Genomic DNA, 15,198 nt, shown 5'->3' with positions numbered 1-15,198 from the left:
TTTGTAGTCTGTAATAGTTTGCAAGCCCTGCCACATCTGACGAGCGTCGGAGCCGGTATAGTATGATTCAATCTTAGCCCTGTATTGACACTTTGCCTGTTTGATGGTTCGTCGCAGGGCATAGCAGGATTTCTTGTAAGCTTCCGGGTTAGAGTCCCGCACCTTGAAAGCGGCAGTCACTGTTGGGACGACGTCCTCGATGCACTTATTGATAAGGCCAGTTACTGATGTGGTGTAATCTTCAATGCCATCGGAAGAATCCCGGAACATGTTCCAGTCTGTGCTAGCAAAACAGTCCTGTAGTTTAGCATCTGCTTCATCTGACCACTTTTTTATAGACCGAGTCACTGGTGCTTCCTGCTTTAATTTGTGCTTGTAAGCAGGAATCAGGAGGATAGAGTTGTGGTCGGATTTACCAAATGGAGGGCGAGGGAGAGCTTTGTACACGTCTCTGTGTTTGGAGTACAGGTGATCTAGATTTTTTTCCCCCTGGTTGCACATTTAACATGTTGATAGAAATTTGGTAGAACTGATTTAAGTTTCCCTGCATTAAAGTCTCCGGCCACTAGGAGCGCCGCCTCTGGGTGAGTGGTTTCCTGTTTTCTTATTTCCTTATTTTGTTATACAGCTGACTGAGTGCGGTCTTAGTGCAAGCATCTGTCTGTGGTGGTAAATAAACAGCCAGGAAATGTATAGCTGTAAACTCTCTATATACTCTACTTCAGGCGAGCAAACTCTAGAGACTTCCTTAGATTTCCTGCACCAGCTGTTTACAAATATGCACAGACCCCCCCCCCGGTCATACCGGAGTGTGCTGTTCTATCTTGCCGGTGCAGCGTATATCCCGCTAGCTGAATATCCATGTCGTCATTCTGCCACGATTCCGTGAAACATAAGATATCACAGTTTTTGATGTCCCGTTGGTAGGATATTCGTGATCGTACCTTGTCTAATTTATTGTCCAATGATTGCACGTTGGCGAGTAATATTGACGGTAACGGCAGCTTTCCCACTCGCCTTCTCCGGGTCTCCTGACCAGGCATCCGGCTCTTTGTCCTCTGTACCTGCGTCACTTCCTCTTGCAAATAACGGGGATGTCGGTCCTGTGGGGTGTTTGGAGAATGTCTTGTGCGTCGTCTTTGTTGTAGAAAACATCTTTGTCTAATCCGAGGTGAGTGATCGCTGTCCTGGTTGTGACGGCTCCGCTGCTGAATGTGACGGCTCCGCTGCTGAATGTGACGGCTCCGCAGCTGAATGTGACGGCTCCGCAGCTGGTTGTGACGGCTCCGCAGCTGGTTGTGACGGCTCCGCAGCTGAATGTGACGGCTCCGCAGCTGAATGTGACGGCTCCGCAGCTGAATGTGACGGCTCCGCAGCTGGTTGTGACGGCTCCGCAGCTGAATGTGACGGCTCCGCAGCTGAATGTGACGGCTCCGCAGCTGGTTGTGACGGCTCCGCAGCTGAATGTGACGGCTCCGCAGCTGGTTGTGACGGCTCCGCAGCTGGTTGTGACGGCTCCGCAGCTGGTTGTGACGGCTCCGCTGCTGAATGTGACGGCTCCGCTGCTGAATGTGACGGCTCCGCTGCTGAATGTGACGGCTCCGCTGCTGAATGTGACGAATGTGACGGCTCCGCTGCTGAATGTGACGGCTCCGCTGCTGAATGTGACGGCTCCGCTGCTGAATGTGACGGCTCCGCTGCTGAATATGGGTTGTAGAAGAGTCTACTTGAGTAACTGGGATATGTTTGTTTTTTTCCCTACTAAACAACATAGGCCTAGTTGAATGTACTGTCTGTAAGTCACTCTGGATAAGAGTGTCTGATTAACACTTTAGCCTACTCTGAATAAACATAAAGACCTATAGCTATAGCCTATATGATCCATTACAGTACGGAGGGAATCATGGCAGTGAAGAGGGTTTCCTACTAAGGCTGGTGGTGCATCTGTTAGCCATTACCCCAGCACGGCTTCGACGTGTGTTTTGTGTGTGTGTGTTTTGTGTGTGTGTGTGTGTGTGTGAACACTGTGTGTGTGTGTGTGTGAACACTGTGTGTGTGTGTGTGAACACTGTGTGTGTGTGTGTGAACACTGTGTGTGTGTGTGTGAACACTGTGTGTGTGTGTGTGAACACTGTGTGTGTGTGTGTGAACACTGTGTGTGTGTGTGTGTACACTGTGTGTGTGTGTGTGTGTGACCACTGTGTGTGACCACTGTGTGTGACCACTGTGTGTGTGTGTGTGTGTGTGTGAACACTGTGTGTGTGACCACTGTGTGTGTACACTGTGTGTGTGTGTGTGTACACTGTGTGTGTGAACACTGTGTGTGTGTGAACACTGTGTGTGTGTGTGAACACTGTGTGTGTGTGTGTGTGTGAACACTGTGTGTGTGTGTGTGTGTGTGTGAACACTGTGTGTGTGTGTGTGTGTGTGTGTGTGAACACTGTGTGTGTGAACACTGTGTGTGTACACTGTGTGTGTGTGTGTGTGTGAACACTGTGTGTGTGTGAACACTGTGTGTGAACACTGTGTGTGTGTGTGAACACTGTGTGTGAACACTGTGTGTGTGTGTGAACACTGTGTGTGAACACTGTGTGTGTGTGTGAACACTGTGTGTGTGTGTGAACACTGTGTGTGTGTGTGAACACTGTGTGTGTGTGAACACTGTGTGTGAACACTGTGTGTGTGTGTGAACACTGTGTGTGTGTGTGAACACTGTGTGTGAACACTGTGTGTGTGTGTGAACACTGTGTGTGTGAGAACACTGTGTGTGAACACTGTGTGTGTGTGAACACTGTGTGTGTGTGAACACTGTGTGTGTGTGTGAACACTGTGTGTGTGTGTGAACACTGTGTGTGTGTGTGTGTGTGAACACTGTGTGTGTGTGTGTGAACACTGTGTGTGTGTGTGAACACTGTGTGTGTGTGTGAACACTGTGTGTGTGTGAACACTGTGTGCGTGTGTGCGTCCACTGTGTGTGTGTGTGTGTGTGAACACTGTGTGCGTGTGTGCGTCCATGAGTGTGTTAGAGGGAGTGTTGTACTCTTACCACTATGTCCATCCACACACAGACCAACTCCTCTGACCAGACCCACTGTCCACTTTCACCATTCTGCACACACAGACCAACTCCTCTGACCAGACCCACTGTCCACTTTCACCATTCTGCACACACAGCCCAACTCCTCTGACCAGACCCACTGTCCACTTTCACCATTCTGCACACACAGCCCAACTCCTCTGACCAGACCCACTGTCCACTTTCACCATTCTGCACACACAGCCCAACTCCTCTGACCAGACCCACTTTCACCATTCTGCACACACAGCCCAACTCCTCTGACCAGACCCACTGTCCACTTTCACCATTCTGCACACACAGCCCAACTCCTCTGACCAGACCCACTGTCCACTTTCACCATTCTGCACACACAGACCAACTCCTCTGACCAGACCCACTTTCACCATTCTGCACACACAGCCCAACTCCTCTGACCAGACCCACTTTCACCATTCTGCACACACAGCCCAACTCCTCTGACCAGACCCACTGTCCACTTTCACCATTCTGCACACACAGCCCAACTCCTCTGACCAGACCCACTTTCACCATTCGGCACACAGACCGCAGGACCTCAGATGGGAAGATGGGGCAAAGGTACTAGGGTGTGTTTTGGTGCAGATGACACGTACCTACAGTGAGGGGAAAAAAGTATTTGATCCCCTGCTGATTTTGTACGTTTGCCCACTGACAAAGAAAGGATCAGTCTATAATTTTAATGGTAGGTTTATTTGAACAGTGAGAGACAGAATAACAGAAATCCAGAAAAACACATGTCAGAAATGTTATAAATTGATTTGCATTTTAATGAGGGAAATAAGTATTTGACGCCCTCTCAATCAGAAAGATTTCTGGCTCCCAGGTGTCTTTTATACAGGTAACGAGCTGAGATTAGGAGCACACTCTTAAAGGGAGTGCTCCTAACCGCAGCTTGTTACCTGTAAAAAAGACACCAGTCCACAGAAGCAATCAATCAATCAGATTCCAAACTCTCCACCATGGCCAAGACCAAAGAGCTCTCCAAGGATGTCAGGGACAAGATTGTAGACCTACACAAGGCTGGAATGGGCTACAAGACCATCGTCAAGCAGCTTGGTGAGAAGGTGACAACATTTGGTGCGATTATTCGCAAATGGAAGAAACACAAAAGAACTGTCAATATCCCTCGGCCTGGGGCTCCATGCAAGATCTCACCTCGTGGAGTTGCAATGATCATGAGAACGGTGAGGAATCAGCCCAGAACTACACGGGAGGATCTTGTCAATGATCTCAAGGCAGCTGGGACCATAGTCACCAAGAAAACAATTGGTAACACACAACGCCGTGAAGGACTGAAATCCTGCAGCGCCCGCAAGGTCCCCCCTGCTCAAGAAAGCACATATACAGGCCCGTCTGAAATTTGCCAATGAACATCTGAATGATTCAGAGGACAACTGGGTGAAAGTGTTGTGGTCAGATGAGACCAAAATGGAGCTCTTTGGCATCAACTCAACTCGCCGTGTTTGGAGGAGGAGGAATGCTGCCTATGACCCCAAGAACACCATCTCCACCGTCAAACATGGAGGTGGAAACATTATGCTTTGGGGGTGTTTTTCTGCTAAGGGGACAGGACAACTTCACCGCATCAAAGGGACGATGGACAAGGCCATGTACCGTCAAATAATGGGTGAGAACCTCCTTCCCTCAGCCAGGGCATTGAAAATGGGTCGTGGATGGGTATTCCAGCATGACAATGACCCAAAACACACGGCCAAGGCAACAAAGGAGTGTCTCAAGAAGAAGCACATTAAGGTCCTGGAGTGGCCTAGCCAGTCTCCAGACCTTAATCCCATAGAAAATCTGAGGAGGGAGCTGAAGGTTTGAGTTGCCAAACGTCAGCCTCGAAACCTTAATGACTTGGAGAAGATCTGCAAAGAGGAGTGGGACAAAATCCCTCCTGAGATGCGTGCAAACCTGGTGGCCAACTACAAGAAACGTCTGACCTCTGTGATTGCCGACAAGGGTTTTGCCACCAAGTACTAAGTCATGTTTTGCAGAGGGGTCAAATACTTATTCCCTCATTAAAATGCAAATCATTTTATAACATTTCTGACATGTGTTTTTCTGGATTGTTTTGTTGTTATTCTGTCTCATTGTTCAAATAAACCTACCATTAAAATTATAGACTGATCCTTTCTTTAGTGGGCAAACGTACAAAATCAGCAGGGGATCAAATACTTTTTCCCCCCACTGTAGCTAATGTTGTCCATGGACAACATTGGGCCCCGTAGAATTACATAAAGAACACTTCATTGAATAAGATCTCTATGTTGGGCCCACCCACAGTGAACGCTCTCCAGAAAAGCTGCAGAAGTGGTTTTTATGAGGGGTCACAGGTCAGATCTAGTGTAAATCTGGGGCAACACCTCAGTGGGAGAGCTTTGAAGACGTTCACGGAGTGCTTCTGCTTTATAACAATAAGTCAGTGTGACCTCAGGCGGATACCAGGGTGTGTTTTGGTACACACACATAACATGTTGCTTCTTGCTTTGCTCCTTTACTTGAACATGAAAAAGACTTGACTATGTGATCTAAAGACCCTCCAACTGCACTTAGTGTTATCTATTGATTAGATATGCCAGCGAGGCAAACACCATACACAGTGGCATATTGATACACTCTGAATCAGGCTGTTTAGTGCAGGGCTGGAACAAAAGCCTGTCCACTCAAAAGTGGTACTCCTGTAGTTTAGAAGAACCCTTCCCCTAAAGGCTGTGGTTGCTTGGCTGTGTTCCAAATGGCCTATAGGCGGAGCCCTATGGGCCCTGGTCAAAAGTAGTGCACGATATACTGAATAGAGTGCCATTTGGGATATAACCTTTGACCCTTGGGGCCACATGCTGCCAGTTTTTCTCTACTTGGCCACGGGGGGGCAGCACTTTCCCATAGCCCAGACCAGGCAGAGGCAAGGCAGGCACTAGGTAGGCAGGCAGGCACAGCTGGTGAGTGGCAGACACAGGGTGGTTTTATGGGGCATCTCCCCACTCCCACATGGCATGGCAGTGGGGAGGTTGTTTGAAGTTGGGCCTGGTTCACCTCAGGGTGTGAAGGGAGTGAGAGATGAGGGAGAGAGAGAGAGGTTGTCCGTTGTTTGGCAGCACTGCAGAGCCGAGCCAAACGTCTGGAGCACAGCATGGGAAAGCACAGTGTGTGTGGAGTGTTGTCTGGTACTATGGGCAATATGGAGGCTGCATAGTTAAAGTTGAATCAGATCAGAAGACTTATGAGAAAGCCAGTGCCAGCCAGTGCCATGGAAGACTTCATTAAATACGTCGTATAGCCTAGATTAGACCCAGCCTTCTTTGTTGTGAGTTTTTAATAAAAAGCAAATTTATCTAGTTTGTTGATGAGATGTGAGAGAGGGGTTTGGATACGAGGTGGTTTGTGGACTATCTCCAGCGGTGCTTAGCTTGAGGACGACGACTAGTCTAGACGGGCGCCCATGACATCATTCGTTAAACATCGTCACACTAGCTAGCTACTGTTGTTTTGGTGAGTGACACACACCCAGTCCGCACACACAACCACTCCTGCCCCTCTTGACCACATGCAATTGTTATGAAGACTGTGTAGTGGCACCTTTGTGGCTGTGTGTGTGTCATGTCTGCTGTTATATGATTAGACTAACCTCTCTCTCCCTCCACCTCTCTGTCTCTCCCCTCTGTCTCTCGTCAGACACAGATCCTCATCAGTTGGAGAAACAGGAGCAGCAGCAGCCCACATATGTTGCCCTCAGCTACATCAACAGGTGAGCAGGCTACTAGCCTAACCTATACTTAACAAAAATATGTATGCAACAATTTCAAAGATTTTGCTGAGTTATAGTTCATTAAAGAAAATCAGTCAATTAATATAAATAAATGAGGCCCTAATCTATGGATTTCACATGACTGGGCAGGGGATCAACCATGGGTAGGCCCACCCACTGGGGAGCCAGGCCCACCCAATGGGGGCCCAGCCAATCAGAACCAGTTTTTCCCCACAAAAGGGCTTTATTACAGATGGAAATACTCCTGAAGAATTCTATTTGTTCAGTGTATATACCAATCAGACCTTTAACCATGTCTCAAAGGATCATGGTTCTGAAATCCCTAATGAACGGTATTCTTATGGTTCAGTTTAAACTGTCCTAACTCTGACCAGAAAAGGCATGAATGACCAAATGTCATCAGTAAATAGTAGATTAAACTGTTATCTCAGTATGACCGTGTGGAGGTTTGTGTTTGAGGTCTAAGTCCATGCAACAGTAGAGGTGTGATGGAGGTAAGAACATGCCTTAAGCTCACTCCACAGCTAGCCTGAAGTGTGTGTGTGTGTGTGTGTGTGTGTGTGTCAGTTCCATCTAGCAGCAGTCAGCCTCATCTGGTGGATAAGTCAGTTTAATTGTGTTAGCGTTGGGTAACAGGATGTTATATAGTCCTGGGTCCTACATTACTAGACCAAGATGACATTTCAATCTCATCCCAGTTCTCCATTCAATCACCATATCAAAGAGGTTTAAAGGGCTGAGGCACTCTGAGGCAGCAGTGTGACTGTATAATAGAGGGACTAGCTACCACTGTCTGTCACCCTGTCTTTAGACACACATCTTGATGTGGTTTCAGCTTTCAGCTGTTCATTTCACTTCTGCTTTAACAGTGTCTGTGTGAACATTTCAATTTTATGACTTACGTTTACAGAATATTTTACAATGTAACAATGTTTAGTCTTAGATATAGGCCTTCTGTTAAACATGAAGTTTGGTCAGAGATATAGGCCTACTGTTAAACATGAAGTTTGGTCAGAGATATAGGCCTACTGTTAAACATGAAGTTTGGTCAGAGATATAGGCCTTCTGTTAAACATGAAGTTTGGTCAGAGATATAGGCCTACTGTTAAACATGAAGTTTGGTCAGAGATATAGGCCTACTGTTAAACATGAAGTTTGGTCAGAGATATAGGCCTACTGTTAAACATGAAGTTTGGTCAGAGATATAGGCCTACTGTTAAACATGAAGTTTGGTCAGAGATATAGGCCTACTGTTAAACATGAAGTTTGGTCAGAGATATAGGCCTACTGTTAAACATGGGAGTGGTTTGAATGAGTGATATACTCCGAGCATATGTTGTACAGTGACTTCAGTGATATACGTTTGTAACGGAGGAGGTTCTGTGAACAACCACGCTGGCATGATGAGACTAACCTTGCCTAAGCTCCGACTTATGTTAACTCCCTGAGCTAATAGCTAGGCTTTAGCTCAGCAGGCTAGCACACCCTTGTGGCGCGCAAACCGAGTCGGTCATGTATGATGTGTGGTTGTGTGTCCTCTCCTCTTCCCTCTCTCTCTGGCTCCTCCCTTGCCCAGGTTTATGACAGAGGCAGCGCGTCGGGAGCAGCCTGAGAGGCTGAAGAGGAAGGTGCACCCCAAGCTGTCTCAGTCTCTGACAGGCAGTCTCCCTCGTAGCAGTAACGTCTCCCCTCCTCCCAGACGCAGCAGTGGGAACCTCACCCCGCCTGTCACCCCTCCCATCACACCCTCCTCCTCCTTCCGTAGCAGCACTCCTACAGGTAGGTTACCGTGACAACAGAGTACAACACCGTCATCTAGGAGGCAGGTGTCAGTAGTTTATGTAATATGGATTATGTCACTTCATTGTCCCATATTTTGGTTTGGATCAGGAAATGCCTCTTAAGTTTCAGGAGAAGACATGGAGGTAATTCAGGGAAGTTAGGTGCTGTAATGTCTCACCGTAGGGTCCTTAGAGAAGCATAGAGGGTTGACTCTCTGTCAGTTGGTATAGTCATACACAGGGAAGGTACTGGGCTTATTTCATCAGAATCTCATCATTTTAAGTTGCCATGGTATTTGCTTACTTGTGTTCTTTGTTTGTGTCTTTCCCACGTTGCCACTTAGTAAGATATGCTGGGTTTTTCTCTCGTAGTTGCAGCTCCTTGTCTCTTTGGTTCTTGTGGTTGTGGAGCCAAATCTTATTTTGCATTGCCTTAACCCTGGGACCTTGTGAAATGGGCTAAATTCTTTCCCACAAAACAGCATTTTTTCAGTCTCTCCACAAACTTGGGCTCAGTAACAAGGCAACAGTAGAACCCTGTGGGAACCCTACAGCCAGAACACATGTGGAAGGCTTGAGTCTGAATCTGTCTCGGCACATCAGCCGGTCCAAAACCCTTGAGGCTAGGATGCCCATGCCAGCCATAGGATACGGCCCAAATGGCAGTCTATTATAGTGCACTATGGGCCTTATGGGCCCTGGTCAAAACTAGTGCACTATATAAGGAATAGGGTACCATTTGGGACTCAACCTTAGTCATTAACTGTGCTTGAATCAGAGCAGAGTACTGGAGCTGCTGAAATAGGAGTATTACTCAAATTGTTTATGGACGGCAGTAGGCACGTTTTATGACAAATCGTATTCTGGTGTGTGTGTGTGTGTGCACGTACCTGTGTCTGTGTTTCTCCCCTCCAGGCAGTGAGTATGATGAAGAGGAGGTAGACTATGAGGAGTCAGACAGTGGTGAGTCCTGGACCACAGAGAGTGCCATCAGCTCAGAGTCTATCCTCAGCTCCATGTGTATGAATGGAGGAGAGGAGAAACCCTTCGCCTGCCCTGTGCCTGGCTGCAAGAAGAGATACAAGGTGGGCCAACCGCACTCAGTCCATGAATCAATACCATGTGTAAATGCTCTGACATGTGATCAGATGATTGCAACCAGATAATACAAGACGCATGTTATTACCGAGTGTAAATGGGGTCTCGTATCCTCTCCCTTGCACTGCCCCGTGAATAGAGCCAGGGGTATTCCTGACCACGTGACATGACCAGGAAAAGCCTCAAACAGCTTTTAACTAGAGCCCTGAGTTAAACTAAGAGCCAGAGTGTTTATTCATCAGGTCATGTGGTCAGGAATGTATCCTGTCTCTACCTACCTGTCTGTGAATATTGGCTAGATACATAGTCTATGCTTTCTGTTCAAGTGACTGCTTCTCCTTCTCATAAGACTCCAAATGAAAAGCATCCATTACCCTCGATGTTGGTTTGGTCCTAAACGGACCAAGGCTCTGCATGCAGATAAAGCAACAGCTCACGGCACAACGCCTCTCCCCTATTTGTCCTAGATAGTTTGTGTGTATCTACTGATATGTATGCCACGTGTGCCTTTTTACAATGTTTTACTGTATGTAGTTCTGTCCTTAAGCTGTTCTTGTCTATTAATGTTCTGTATTATTATTTCATGTTTTGTGTGGACCCCAGGAAGAGTAGCTGCTGCTATGTGATGTCTATATAACGTCCCAGTTCAAACGGATAGCAAACAGCACCATCGACTTCCTGCTGTTGACAAAACAGGGTGTTACAGCATGTCAACATCTTGAAATGCATACATCCACGTCCACTGCAGTGATTTATGGACCTTTTCAAGGATTTTCCATTCCCATCTGGGTTGGCTGTCTGTCCGGGATAAATGGTGCTCAGCTTGAGAAGGTGGCATTGCTGACGTGAATGACAGGATTATGGCTGATGAGACAGTTAGTAGACTCTAGACCTCGTGTCAAAGTCATTCCACGTAGGGCTGAGTGCCTGCGGGTTTTCCCTCCTCCCCTGACCTCCCCTCACCTGATTATCTAGGTCTTATTTGAAAGGAATAAAATAAAACCTGCAGACACCCTGCTGTACAAGAAACAGGATATATAGTTAGTAGTAGACTCTAGGCTGTACAAGAAACAGGATATATAGTTAGTAGTAGACTCTAGGCTGTACAAGAAACAGGATATATAGTTAGTAGTAGACTCTAGGCTGTACAAGAAACAGGATATATAGTTAGTAGTAGACTCTAGGCTGTACAAGAAACAGGATATATAGTTAGTAGTAGACTCTAGGCTGTACAAGAAACAGGATATATAGTTAGTAGTAGACTCTAGGCTGTACAAGAAACAGGATATATAGTTAGTAGTACTCTAGGCTGTACAAGAAACAGGATATATAGTTAGTAGTACTCTAGGCTGTACAAGAAACAGGATATATAGTTAGTAGTAGACTCTAGGCTGTACAAGAAACAGGATATATAGTTAGTAGTAGACTCTAGGCTGTACAAGAAACAGGATATATAGTTAGTAGTAGACTCTAGGCTGTACAAGAAACAGGATATATAGTTAGTAGTAGACTCTAGGCTGTACAAGAAACAGGATATATAGTTAGTAGTACTCTAGACTGTACAAGAAACAGGATATATAGTTAGTAGTAGACTCTAGGCTGTACAAGAAACAGGATATATAGTTAGTAGTAGACTCTAGACTGTACAAGAAACAGGATATATAGTTAGTAGTACTCTAGGCTGTACAGGAAACAGGATAAATAGTTAGTAGTAGACTCTAGACTGTACAAGAAACAGGATATATAGTTAGTAGTAGTACTCTAGACTGTACAAGAAACAGGATATATAGTTAGTAGTAGACTCTAGACTGTACAAGAAACAGGATATATAGTTAGTAGTAGTACTCTAGACTGTACAAGAAACAGGATATATAGTTAGTAGTACTCTAGGCTGTACAAGAAACAGGATATATAGTTAGTAGTACTCTAGACTGTACAAGAAACAGGATATATAGTTAGTAGTACTCTAGACTGTACAAGAAACAGGATATATAGTTAGTAGTAGACTCTAGGCTGTACAAGAAACAGGATATATAGTTAGTAGTACTCTAGGCTGTACAAGAAACAGGATATATAGTTAGTAGTACTCTAGACTGTACAAGAAACAGGATATATAGTTAGTAGTACTCTAGGCTGTACAAGAAACAGGATATATAGTTAGTAGTAGACTCTAGGCTGTACAAGAAACAGGATATATAGTTAGTAGTACTCTAGACTGTACAAGAAACAGGATATATAGTTAGTAGTAGACTAGGCTGTACAAGAAACAGGATATATAGTTAGTAGTACTCTAGGCTGTACAAGAAACAGGATATATAGTTAGTAGTACTCTAGGCTGTACAAGAAACAGGATATATAGTTAGTAGTAGACTCTAGGCTGTACAAGAAACAGGATATATAGTTAGTAGTAGACTCTAGGCTGTACAAGAAACAGGATATATAGTTAGTAGTACTCTAGGCTGTACAAGAAACAGGATATATAGTTAGTAGTACTCTAGACTGTACAAGAAACAGGATATATAGTTAGTAGTACTCTAGACTGTACAAGAAACAGGATATATAGTTAGTAGTACTCTAGACTGTACAAGAAACAGGATATATAGTTAGTAGTACTCTAGGCTGTACAAGAAACAGGATAAATAGTTAGTAGTAGACTCTAGGCTGTACAAGAAACAGGATATATAGTTAGTAGTACTCTAGGCTGTACAAGAAACAGGATAAATAGTTAGTAGTACTCTAGGCTGTACAAGAAACAGGATATATAGTTAGTAGTACTCTAGGCTGTACAAGAAACAGGATATATAGTTAGTAGTACTCTAGGCTGTACAAGAAACAGGATATATAGTTAGTAGTAGACTAGGCTGTACAAGAAACAGGATATATAGTTAGTAGTAGACTAGGCTGTACAAGAAACAGGATATATAGTTAGTAGTACTCTAGGCTGTACACGAAACAGGATATATAGTTAGTAGTAGACTCTAGACTGTACAAGAAACAGGATATATAGTTAGTAGTAGACTCTAGGCTGTACAAGAAACAGGATATATAGTTAGTAGTAGACTCTAGGCTGTACAAGAAACAGGATATATAGTTAGTAGTACTCTAGACTGTACAAGAAACAGGATATATAGTTAGTAGTACTCTAGGCTGTACAAGAAACAGGATATATAGTTAGTAGTACTCTAGGCTGTACAAGAAACAGGATATATAGTTAGTAGTACTCTAGGCTGTACAAGAAACAGGATATATAGTTAGTAGTAGACTCTAGACTGTACAAGAAACAGGATATATAGTTAGTAGTACTCTAGACTGTACAAGAAACAGGATATATAGTTAGTAGTACTCTAGACTGTACAAGAAACAGGATATATAGTTAGTAGTACTCTAGGCTGTACAAGAAACAGGATATATAGTTAGTAGTACTCTAGGCTGTACAAGAAACAGGATATATAGTTAGTAGTACTCTAGGCTGTACAAGAAACAGGATATATAGTTAGTAGTACTCTAGGCTGTACAGGAAACATGACATATACAGTGCCAGTCAAAAGTTTGGACACAGCTACTCATTCAAGGGTTTTTCTTTATTTTACTATTTTCTACATTATAGAATAATAGTGAAGACATCTAAACTATGAAATAACACCTATTGAATCATGTAGTAACCAAAAAAGTGTTAAAGAAATCGAAATATATTTGAGATTCTTCAAAGTAGCCACCCTTTGCCTTGATAACAGCTTTGTACACTCTTGGCATTCTGTCAATCAGATTAGTGGAACGGTATCAAATACATCAATCACATGGTTTCCAGGTGTTTGATGCCATTCCATTTCCTCTGTTCCAGCCATTATTATGAGCCGTCCTCCCCTCAGCAGCCTCCTCTGAACTCAATATACTTTAAAATGAGTAAAACCATTTTGAAACTGCGTAAAAATGATATTGGACCTACATTCATATACAGTATCTTGACTGTGTCCAGCTCACTGATAATCACTACATTCATATACAGTATCTTGACTGTGTCCAGCTCACTGATAATCACCAATAAAAAATATAAGACAATGTTTTTGCAAATTTTTACAGAGAGGAAATATATTTTCAGTGCAGCCCCCGGAGAGCGTTGAAGACCGAATGCAGCCCCCGGGGCTAAATGAAATTGACAGCCCTGCTCTAGCCTGTACAGGAAGCACGCAGAGATGAAGGACGTTGTGTTGAGTTAGATCAGCTGACATAAGACATCTGGACAAAGATTCTTGAATCCTTTGTGAGATGGAGAAATAATCAAGTATATTTTTATTCTGTCACTGGGCTGTACAGTAAACATGCAAAGAGCTGTGTAGAGCGTTGAGTCAGGTTTAGTGTACTGAAGACATCTCTAGGTGAATCTAGGCTACTATAGTGTGGTGAGAGACTCATGACTGTAGGACTCATGACTGATGACTCATGACTCATGACTGATAGGAGACTGATCCAGTGTTCTCCAAATCCAGTTGAAGACCCTGATTGGTTGAATGTGTGAATCAGGGCTAGATCAAAGGGCCCTGTACACACCCAGTAGCACCCCAGGACTGGAGTTGGCGAACACTGGACTAATTCAAACTTAGCTTACTCTGTACTGTACCCTCCCCCTCATTCAGAATGTGAACGGGATCAAGTACCACGCCAAGAACGGCCACCGGACACAGATCCGCGTCCGCAAGCCCTTCAAGTGCCGCTGTGGGAAGAGCTACAAGACGTCCCAGGGCCTGAGGCACCACACCATCAACTTCCACCCGCCAGTCTCCACCCACATCCACAAGATGCAGCAGTAGCACCGTCCCCGCAGAAATAGAATCACTTCAACATCATCCTGTTCTAGTGATTCTGTTTCTATGGACCCACCATCACCAGAAATGGCTGTGTCCCATTCCAAACACACACGCACTTTCCTTCTTCTTATTCCAGTACACTACTCTTTAATTGCATGCTTTAAAATTACCTTATTTGTATTTTAAATTTTTTGGAATGTATTTTCTTCACAGCTGTATACTTTTTTCACATTTGAGCGATCATGTGTCTTTTTGATAATGTTTTTGGCACATAGGGCTTGCTGTTAAGATGATGCGTTTCAAAGAGAGCGTATTGCCACGTTCAAAACACCTCGGAACTCTCCGACTTCAGTGCAGGGATCTTTTTTTTGTGACTGGGAATTCCGAACGGTCATCCAACTCGGAATTCCAAGTCCGAAACTCTGGCATCTTTCTAGAGCTCTGACTTTCCCACCTGAAAATCACTGACGTCATGATTTGACCTGTTTTTTTCCCGCGAGTTCCCAATTGTCTTGAAAGCACCATGAGTCAAGGTTCACAGCCATGCTTCTGGGCTGTGTTCGGCAGAGCAAAACATGGTGGAACATTTACATACAGATATGTTGTGTACATCGCAACCTAATGAATTTGACTCGAGCGTTCAGGTAA

General features: G+C 44.6%; 1 protein-coding gene across 1 annotated transcript in view; it reads left to right on the top strand.

Annotated features, from left to right (window-relative positions):
* Positions 1 to 14,770, top strand: part of LOC106597023 (juxtaposed with another zinc finger protein 1) — a 44,899-nt gene extending 30,129 nt beyond the window's left edge. The window contains exons 2-5 of the mRNA XM_045697195.1: positions 6,773 to 6,845; positions 8,443 to 8,645; positions 9,563 to 9,732; positions 14,380 to 14,770. Coding sequence (XP_045553151.1) covers positions 6,773 to 6,845; positions 8,443 to 8,645; positions 9,563 to 9,732; positions 14,380 to 14,553 — 620 coding nt within the window. The 3' untranslated portion in view covers positions 14,554 to 14,770. The remainder of the gene's footprint in view (positions 1 to 6,772; positions 6,846 to 8,442; positions 8,646 to 9,562; positions 9,733 to 14,379) is intronic.
* The last annotated feature ends 428 nt before the right edge of the window (positions 14,771 to 15,198 follow it).

The sequence above is a fragment of the Salmo salar genome, chromosome ssa02, assembly GCF_905237065.1.
Source record: "Salmo salar chromosome ssa02, Ssal_v3.1, whole genome shotgun sequence".
NCBI classification, from domain to species: domain Eukaryota; kingdom Metazoa; phylum Chordata; class Actinopteri; order Salmoniformes; family Salmonidae; genus Salmo; species Salmo salar.
This window is presented reverse-complemented; position numbering and strand designations above follow the sequence as displayed.